The 10,357-nt window shown below is 48.7% G+C and overlaps 1 protein-coding gene across 3 annotated transcripts in view; it reads right to left on the bottom strand.

Moving 5' to 3' along the window:
- fhod1 (formin homology 2 domain containing 1) overlaps nucleotides 1-5,431 on the bottom strand; it is a 43,550-nt gene extending 38,119 nt beyond the window's left edge. For all 3 annotated transcript variants that reach the window (XM_076736013.1, XM_076736022.1, XM_076736031.1), the window contains exon 1: nucleotides 5,161-5,431. In XM_076736013.1, the coding sequence (XP_076592128.1) occupies nucleotides 5,161-5,325 (165 nt within the window). In that variant the 5' untranslated portion in view covers nucleotides 5,326-5,431. The remainder of the gene's footprint in view (nucleotides 1-5,160) is intronic.
- Between the last annotated feature and the right edge of the window lie 4,926 nt (nucleotides 5,432-10,357).

The following is a 10,357-nucleotide window of genomic DNA, read 5'->3' as shown; positions in this document are numbered from 1 at the left end:
GTGAACACACACATTAAAGTGGACTCTGGTTGTGATTCTGCTTCAGCGTCCGAGTGCATGTGGACGTCTGACAGAGTCTTCGGCGTGTGTTGACATCCTGCAGCTCGTGTTGAAGCCCTGAGTCAGCGTCAGGTGTGAAACTGACTCCAGGCGGAAAACAATCAGGTCACAAGCCGACGGCGGACCGCTGAGCGAACGCTGAGTCTCTGAACCAGCAGAGCCACATTCCTCTGTGACGGCAGCAGCAGCCAGTCAGTGGTTCAGTCAGCCAGTCAGTGGTTCAGCCAGTCAGTGGTTCAGCCAGTCAGTGGTTCAGCCAGTCAGTCAATCAGTCAGTGGTTCAGTCAGCCAGTGGTTCAGTCAGTCAGTGGTTCAGCCAGCCAGTCAGTGGTTCAGCCAGTCAGTGGTTCAGTCAGCCAGTCAGTGGTTCAGTCAGTCAGTCAGTGGTTCAGCCAGCCAGTCAGTGGTTCAGTCAGCCAGTCAGTGGTTCAGCCAGTTAGTCAGTGGTTCAGCCAGTCAGTCAATCAGTCAGTGGTTCAGTCAGCCAGTCAGTGGTTCAGCCAGCCAGTCAGTGGTTCAACCAGCCAGTGGTTCAGCCAGTCAGTGGTTCAGCCAGTCAGTGGTTCAGTGGTTCAGTCAGTCAGTCAGTGGTTCAGCCAGCCAGTCAGTGGTTCAGTCAGCGGTTCAGCCAGTCAGTCAATCAGTCAGTGGTTCAGTCAGCCAGTCAGTGGTTCAGCCAGCCAGTCAGTGGTTCAGCCAGTCAGTGGTTCAGCCAGTCAGTCAATCAGTCAGTGGTTCAGTCAGCCAGTCAGTGGTTCAGCCAGCCAGTCAGTGGTTCAGTCAGCCAGTCAGTGGTTCAGCCAGTCAGTGGTTCAGCCAGTCAGTCAGTGGTTCAGCCAGCCAGTCAGTGGTTCAGCCAGTCAGTCAATCAGTCAGTGGTTCAGCCAGTCAGTGGTTCAGCCAGTCAGTCAATCAGTCAGTGGTTCAGCCAGTCAGAGGTTCAGTCAGCCAGTCAGTGGTTCAGCCAGTCAGTCAATCAGTCAGTGGTTCAGTCAGCCAGTCAGTGGTTCAGCCAGCCAGTCAGTGGTTCAGTCAGCCAGTCAGTGGTTCAGCCAGTCAGTGGTTCAGTCAGTCAGTGGTTCAGCCAGCCAGTCAGTGGTTCAGTCAGCCAGTCAGTCAATCAGTCAGTGGTTCAGCCAGTCAGAGGTTCAGTCAGCCAGTCAGTGGTTCAGCCAGTCAGTCAATCAGTCAGTGGTTCAGTCAGCCAGTCAGTGGTTCAGCCAGTCAGTGGTTCAGTCAGCCAGTCAGTGGTTCCGCCAGTCAGTCAATCAGTCAGTGGTTCAGCCAGCCAGTCAGTTCATTAGTCATTTCGTCAGTCAGTCAGTCAGTCGTTCAGTCAGTCAGTCGCTCAGTCAGTCAGTGGTTCAGACAGTCAGTCGTTCAATCAGTCGTTCAGTCAGTCAGTCGTTCAGTCAGTCAGTCGCTCAGTCAGTTGCTCAGTCAGTCGTTCAGTCAGTCAGTGGTTCAGACAGTCAGTCGTTCAGTCAGTCAGTCAGTCGTTCAGTCAGTCGTTCAGTCAGTCAGTCGCTCAGTCAGTCGTTCAGTCAGTCAGTCGCTCAGTCAGTCGTTCAGTCAGTCGCTCAGTCAGTCGCTCAGTCAGTCAGTTGTTCAGTCAGTCGTTCAGTCAGTCAGTCGTTCAGTCAGTCGTTCAGTCAGTCAGTCGTTCAGACAGTCAGTCGTTCAGACAGTCAGTCGTTCAGTCAGTCGTTCAGTCAGTCAGTCGTTCAGTCAGTGGTTCAGTCAGTCGTTCAGTCAGTCGTTCAGACCCCCCTCCATACTCTAAACTAAGGTCAGACCGCCGTCGTTCGCTGATGAGCTCCTTCCTAAACGTTTTCAAAGACTTCATCAGAAAACCAGTGAACTCTGAGAGCCTGTTTGTCGACTGATCTGAGAACAGCTGAATCCTGTTGAGTTCTCGAAGCGACGTTTTCCAGATTTTTGACTTATGATCAAAGTCTGTCAAAACATCAGTGCTGCAGTGAAAGTACAACAGTATGAGCATCAAAATGAACTCAGATGAAACTGAAAACAGCTTGGAAGTCAAAAAAGCGTTTTTACACCAGGACACTGACGGTAACAGAAGCCTGCTAGCTGCTGTTAGCGTAACTAGCTTCCATTGCTGGTCAGCACGCTCAGCAGGTCCACCGGGATCACAGACGTCCTCCACAGTGAGTGTTTGCACTTCATTTGAGTTGATGGAGCTAGGCTAGCAGTTTCCCCCTGCTTCCAGTCTTTGTGCTAAGCTAAGCTAAACATAGCTCTGTACTGGCTAATGGACAGGCTGATAATGAGTGCACAAAATAAGAACATCACCACATACACGGAAGGAAAAGGCCGTTCAGCTGTTATCACCACACTGCTGTTAGTATTACATCCGTCCATCCATCCATCCAGCTTATCTCCTGTTTACAGGACCCACCCTTTTCCTCCACCACCACTCCACTCAGCCCACGGCGGCGGTGGGGGGGGGGCCCAGGAACTGTGCTGAGGAATTCATACAATGTTCGGCTTCACGTTGGAAAACCAAGTCTCTGCATCGGTCAGATCGCCTCAGTGGATCTCGGCCTGCCGCTCAAGCCCCAGAGCATGATGGGAACAATTAAGGGGTCAGTAGAGGAATGTGATCTTGTGGGACCGCACTCTGGCCTTTATCTGATCCTGGAGATTCCAGCGGGGCTGTGAACGCCTCGCGGCAGGCTGCAGTGGATTCACACAACTGAGATCTGAATGAAAGTATAAAGTCAGTCACGATCCAGCAGGCTGAGACGCGTCAGAGCAGCTGTCAGCTCAGCGTCTTCAGACCGGCAATGTCCGAGCTCCGTCGTTAACGAGGAGACGAGACTTTGTCTCGGCGTCCTCTGTGAGGACGGGGGACTGAGAGCTAACAATGATCAGTGGCTGTCGAGTTCGCCTGTGAAGCACGGAGCTGCATTCACTTCCTGTTTGGAAAACTGCACTCCCTTCACAACAGGACAACGACAGACACATCATTAGTCAGCTGACCGACAGGAAGCTGGACTACAGAGGAGGTCGAGGTCGTCCTCTTCCTCCTCACAGATTCAACACATTCATATACTAACTGTCCGGTTTTGACGTGCAGGAAGCACCGGCGTTACTCCTGACTTTGAATTTGACGGGGCAAAGCTGTGAGGCCAGTCGTGTCCAGTTTGAAGAGGTCAAACCACGAAGACGTGAAGGTGAAAAGGGAGAATAACCACCAGAGAAAGCTTAAACCTTCACTGACTGCTGAGTTCTGTCTGTGAACGCTCCAACTTCACTTCGTTTGTTCAGCAGCTGCAGATCAACCTGATGGTCGACGTGGACTCGACTTTGTGTCTCCTGATGGACGTCAGTCCAGTCTTCTCTCTCTCTGAGCTCTGTGTTTGGTCTCCTCCAGCTCTTTAGCTGCTAAATGCTAAATGTCCACCAGCTGGTCTCTGGTCTGTCTGCTGTTTGCTGCTCAGCAGGAAGTGAACTGAGGCTTTTTACAGCTTTTATTCTGAAAGGTGAAGTTTGTGTCTGACAGATTAACGATGAGCTGAACGTCATGATGAAGACGAGGATTCTGCAGAGTCAGATGATGATTCTGTGCTGCTTGTATAAATTTTGATCAGTGCAGCTTTCAGCATTGATGCTGAGTTCTGTGAAACAGCTTCGAGCTAAATGCTAACATCAGATTACCATGTTCACTGTGTTAGCTCAGCCTGTTAGCATGCTAACATTTACTGATACCACTGAACACAAAGCACAGCCGAGGCTGACCAACACTTTGTCAACTGACTGATTGGTCGGCAAAAGAAAAATATTTTGGAACTGTTCTGAAAATCAGTTAATTGTTTCCATGATTTCTCATGAAAATGTCAAACTTTAACGTCTCCACCGTCGTCTCACATGACAGTAAATTCAGTATTTGGGGGTTTTTGGCTGTTGGTTGGACAAAACAAGAAGCTTTGTGATGGTTATTTTTCAGTTCTCTGACATTAGAGACCAAACGATCGAGGACATTCAGAACATTGATCAGCTCGAGGAATCATCATTGGTCGCAGCCCTCGTGGGCGTGTGTAGTTTAAATAAACCAAAGCGCTGCACATATTAACCACAGAGGTTAAGTTACAGTCACTGCAGTTCATCCTGAGGGGGACGCGAACGTCTGACACACAATCATCACAATCATCCAGCAGCTGCTGACCTTTTTCAGTCCGGACAGACAGACGGTGACTCGGCGCGCTGTCGTGGCGGACAGTCAGTGAATGCAGCACTGAACCTCTGCAGCAACAGAAGCTGCATCAGCTTCATAAAAGAGAGGACCAGTCCTCCTGAGACCAGGACAGTGAGTCCTGAACTGAACTGAAGCACTGAGTGATCTGCTGCTGGTCAGACCTCACAGACCATCTGAGGATCTTCAGCTCTCAGGGTCTCTGCACCACATACCTGAACATATCATACACACGTGTTCATGTTTCATGTTGTCATACAGACAGACATTCTGGACTGAAGACCAAGTGAGCAGAGACACCGTCAAAGTTTCAGTGACCCACAAAAGTCCTCGTCTGAAAAACAGAGTGAAAAAACTGGAACCAGACTCCATTTAAAAATGAGCCATTTTAACGTGGAACGGATTATCAGCAACTATACCAACAAACGACTGATCAGGTCATTCAAGTCTTCTGATGACTTCAACAACAAGCCACACCTGAGCAGGTGAGGTCTGTTTATATGGACTCTGACATGTTTGTTTAGATAAAGGCTGAATGAACTGAATGTATTCAAAAGTTTGAACAGTCTCTGTTTTGACGACGTTAAATCCTTCTTGGACAAATCAGCATGGAGACATGAATTGGCTTGATTTTAAACGGAGTTTGGCGTGTCACCATGCGCGGAAGGGAAACGTGATTCAGCATTCTCAGGTGTCTCACCTGTGGCTTTAACTCTATCTAACCTTTTTCTCTCTACCCGTTTTGAATCACACCAGATTTAAAGTCGGAGCCTTCAGTTCAGTTCATGAGCGGCAGTTAAAACCTTCCCCGACATGATGTGATGACCTGTTTGGCAGGTAGCTCACCTGGGGGTTCAGGTGCTTTGGTTCAGACAGTGACCCACCTTCAGAGGCGCCTCCAGCACCTTGTGAATCCCGGCGATCTGCTCACTGAGCGGCACGTTCTCCTCCAGGCTCACCGTCGGAGGTCTCCGAGGTTCGGGAAAGTTTGTACAGATAAACGGATCCGAGTCCTCCAGGTACTGGACCCGGCAAACTATGGAGGCCATGGCCGTGAGACCGCAACGCGACTGCGGCTAAGAGTGGCTGTGTGGCTCGGTACAGATGCGTCCAGCACGGGAAGAGCCTTTTAAATGAAGGAAACCCGGTCCCTGCTCCTCTGCGACCGGACTAGTGAGGCTGCTGCTGATATATACACGAACATCCGGCGTCACCTTTCAAAATAAATGCTTTTTGGCAACCATTTTATGGCAAAAGGGTCACTTAAATGAGCTATTCGGGGTGTTCGTCTTAGAGCTTCTGCTTGGTGTGGGAAAGATTTAGTGCTAAAACGTCCAAAATACAGAGGACAAATTGAACTGACTGAGTTTTTAATGGAGTTTGCTGTGTCACCATGAGCTCACAGGGAAACTGAGTGAAACTTTCATCCGGAGGTTTACATTTAACACTTGCACATTTAGGTTGAATACAAGAGGCAGGAAGCTGTCAGTCAGTCGGTCCGTGCAGCCCACAGGTGTCATGGACGTGGTGTGCTTGTGACAGAGCCTCATGTTCCTGCTTCGAGATGCTCTTAATGTGTGCGCAGTGTACAGGATTCCAGTTCCATTGGGTTACTTCCATCATCTATACTTTTGACTTGTTTTTATACTTCTGATACTGTGACGCCTGGGCAGTATCAATAAGTCTGATTTTATCTGACAATAACTGAGCCCGTATCTGTGCTTTTCTAATGTATTTAATATTTTTCTAAACAAAACAAACTGAAAGATGAACATTTTTCCTCTGCAGACAAAGAACCACGAAGCCAAGTCTGTCCAAGTCCCGCCACTAAATGCTGTGCTTTTATTTTGAATTAAGTACCAAACGTCCGGATTGGTGGGAGACGGTTTGATGGCGGACGGCCCATTAGTGACGTCATGCCATTACCATGGGGATACATTGAGCAGCAGGAGTGTGACGTGATGACTAGGCCTATGGAAGCAGTGGGAAGCTGCAGCTGTTCTGAGGTCAGTTTTCAGGTGACTCAAACAATGACAACACCTTCTTCACGCGGGCTTTTCTGAGTCGCCTGAGCGCTGGTTGTGGTAGGATGGCGCCCTCTGGTGGCTCACAGACGGCAGCACAAACACTCACTGTGACGGAGTCTTTGTACGCTTAAAGCTTTTCTGCAGCACGTTGAACTTTTTATCTTCATTCTTCAGTTTTCAGCGTTCAGACCAGAAAAGTTCAGTCTCACATGTCACCACGTCCATGTCACCACGACCATGTCCTTTTGTCCGTCTTGTTGTTCTCTCTGTGTCTTTGAACTGTCCATGTCAGTCCTGGTGCAGTTTGATCGTCGTCCAGCAGGTGGAGGTGTTTCTCTGCATTTTGAGTCTGGACAGCTTGCGGTGTGATTGCATAAGAAAGTGATGAAACCGACTGAAACACACACACACACACACACACACACACACACACACACACAGTGGTTTTTCCATCACTTTTGGGGACAGTTCATAGATTTACATTCATCTCCTGCAGACTCACCTTGAATTAACTTTAGTGATTCACATCACACATTTAAGTTTTGTCCCCATAAGGAAGCCGAGTCCCCACAACATGAGTAACACACACACACACACACACACACACACACACACACACACACACACACACACACACACACACACACACACAGGTCAAACTGATGAACTAAGCCAGCGTTGGTTATTTCCTTCAGTAAATCGCTCGATCAGTCAATCGATTGATCAGTCATGTCAGTCATGGTAACAGTGAGCAGAGACGTATCAGGCCCCGCCCTCTGGGTTTACATGATGTCCTGTCTGCTCTGTCAGTTACCATGACAACTACATTAATGATGTCTGATGGATCAGTGATCAGACTTTCAGACCTTAGAAGCCTGAAAGAGTCTGAACTTTGACTGCCGCCGATGCACTGACGCTGCCACAACCAGCAGTGTTACCTTTGGACAGGTGTCCAGGTGTGTCAGCCAGGTGGGGGCTGCATACCTGCAGATCAGGTGAGTCGGATGGACTGTGATTGGTCGGGGGGAATTTTAAAAACTCCCTGCAGTTCATTCAAAGACACTGAAAAGTCAGTGAGAGTTCTCTCTTCACGTCGTCCGCTCGACGTCTGTCCTCTGATTCGCTGACGGCATCAGTGCTGCTTTTGGCAGCCTGTCTTTAAACGTCTCAAAATGGCTGCTGCCTGCAAACGCAGCATAAAGTGATGATGAAGAGGCGAAAGAGCAGGTCTGTGATGTGGTGCCTGCACACAAAGGGAACCTGGATTAAACATGGAGGCTGACAGCAGCCAGCAGACGTCTATGAAAAGTGTCTTAAAACCAGGGAAAAAAAGTGAGGAAGAGGACAGGTGTTCACTCACCTGCAGGGCGGAAAAAGCATTTAGTTTCCTTTTCTTTGTCTTCTGTTGACAGACAGGACGAGTGAGACACTTTCAAACTGTCAACTTGTTCACTTTTGCTTTGCTGTGTTCACTTGAACTGATCTGAGACCAGCCCAGCTGGGAGCAGTGTTAGCATCTGTTAGCATCTGTTAGCGCTGAGGTTTCGCTCTGCTCCTGTATGTAACAAACAAACAAACCAGTTTACAGTTTCATGATATTAAATGATGAAGAAATGAAGAAAACTTTATCACAAAGTATTTTTAATGTGACTCACAGGAGCTGAAAAAAACAAGAGGTTAAAGAAGCTGAAACATGAAAACAACAGTTCTTCACTTCTGTTTGGTCACAGACTGCAGCATCATGTTGTTGTTGTTGTCCTCATCACCATGGTAACCTCAGCTCGAGTGACGCAATGCCTGTGAAAATAAAAAAGATAAACGATAACATGATGAAACCGACCATCTGAGATGAAGAGTCCCTCCCTGTGGCCTGCAGGGGGCGACATCCACCCACTGACAGTGTGGCAGCTGGACATGACGTGACATCATCAGCCCTCAGCCAATGAGAGTCATCGCGTTCACTCTGTCATGAAGGTGTTTTTGAAACTGAAGTGAAGTTTGTGTTGATTCGATTCTCTGAAACTTTATTCACATTTAAACAATCATTTACACCATTTAAGTCTCACTGTTCTCGTCACTCTCTGCGACGTTCTAGTGATCTTTAAGGAGGTTCTGAGGGTCCAAAGGTGGCTCCCATCACACTCTCACCTGTGTTAAAGGTGGCGAGTGTGCAGACATCAGTTACGTGTTTCTCTATGAGCTTTATGAGGTGGTGGTGTTCCTGTGATGAGGTCCTGGTTCTTCAGATCACTGGAGACTATCTGGAGGTTCTAGTGTTACGGTGTTCTAGGGTCATTGAGCAGGTGCTGAGGTCCTTCAGGAGTTTCTGGTTAGGAGGTTTTTGTCGTCACTGAGGAGGTTCTGGGCCTTTAGGTGGTTCAACATCAAATGAAGGAGTACCTGCTGGAGGAAAGCTGTTTTCCCTCCCACAGATATGTTGGCCAGAACAGGCCGGTGACCCCCGACACAGCAGTGGTGCTCCAGAAGGTCCGACAGTGACAGGGTCAAAGGTCACCCAGAACCAGAGAGGTGACTGTGGACTACCTGACTCACAGTCACTGAGCACAGATGTTCAACGTTTTTCTCTCACTTCCAACCAGCTTCATTAACCTCCAGCATCCGTCGTGCTGAGCCAGCAGTTTCAGCCAAATCACCCCTAAAGCAGAACACGACACATCAGCTTTCCAGATGTTTCACAACCGCTGTTTCGGTTTCTAGAGAGAAGATAAAAATACACACAGAGCAATCAGATAAACTGACGGAGCAGCGAGCCGAGCGTCGTTGGGCCGGAGGGGGAGAGGCCGCGTTACGCAAGCTCTGCTGAGCTGTGCGGGAGGACAAGACGAGTGATGGACGGCCTGCGAAGCCCCGACCATCACCTCCATCACCTCCACCCACAAAGGCCCGACTAGCACCGGCACTCAGCTCACCTCACCTGCACTACGTCATGGACAGGGCACTTTATTTTAGCCTCTCATCATTGCTGCTTATATTCCACGGAGTTCATTCTGGACGCCATGAATCAAAACATCTGCTCACCCTCAGGTGACAGCGCCCTCTCAGGGCTGGAGGAGGTCTGAGGGTGGAAAGGAGGAAACAGTGTGACGTCGAAGCCGAGGTCGGGCGGATGGACGGGTCAACAAAACATCAACTTCCTGTTTCCGACCAGGAGTCAGTGACAGTTTCTTGTAATCGTGACCGCCGTCGTTCACGAACCTCAACCACCTGATTATTACTGTGACGATGATGATGAAGATCCCCAGGCTTCAACCCCACGGAAACCTTTGGGTGTGTGTGACGTCAGATGGTAGTGACGATGATGATGATGATGATGATGGTGATGATGTCATCATGATGCATTGATGTGATATCACTACTGTGTGCATGTTGTGTTCAAGGACCAGTCAGAATTACTGTGTGTAGATTTTGTTTGTATTCATGAACTGATCGCTGAGCGCTGCACCGCCACCAGCCTCCAGGAAGTGAGAGGAGTCAATGTCCTCTGATCTGATGGAAAGGTGACTCTGTGCGTGTGTGTGTGTGTGTGTGTGTGTGTGTGTGTTCGTGTGTCACTGTTGGAATTTCCAGTATCTGTGTGATTGACAGGTTCTTTTGAATGGAGGAGTACGTGTTGCTGTTGAACCGTAGACATCCATTTTTCCGCCGTGACGCTGTGGAGCGTTCACACCTGTAATCAGATCCTGTCCAACCAGAGCCAGAAACCAAGAGAAACAAACTGTGGCTGTGCTCAGTCACGATGAGTGTGAACCTGCAGCTGGTCTGAGGCCAGGTATGTTCTCAGAAGTGACAGACAGCAGCTTTTTATGGTTCTCTGCTGGCTGTAAATCTCTCCATCAACGGGACCATTATTGATAAAACACAAACCAGTACAGACTGGAAAAGTTTCACACAGGTGAGTCTTCGTCATCCTGCAGGTGCGCTATGTTGTTTTAAAGGTATGATGGTAAACATTTTACCGCTAATAAATCATTAGCACATTATTCACAGACATTAGTGTAATTATCATAAACAGCTAAAGGTAGATTCAGTGTCC

This window comes from Chaetodon auriga, chromosome 1 (genome assembly GCF_051107435.1).
Source record: "Chaetodon auriga isolate fChaAug3 chromosome 1, fChaAug3.hap1, whole genome shotgun sequence".
NCBI classification, from domain to species: Eukaryota; Metazoa; Chordata; class Actinopteri; order Chaetodontiformes; family Chaetodontidae; genus Chaetodon; species Chaetodon auriga.
The sequence above is the reverse complement of the archived record's forward strand: the minus strand, read 5'-3'. Positions and strand labels throughout refer to the sequence as shown.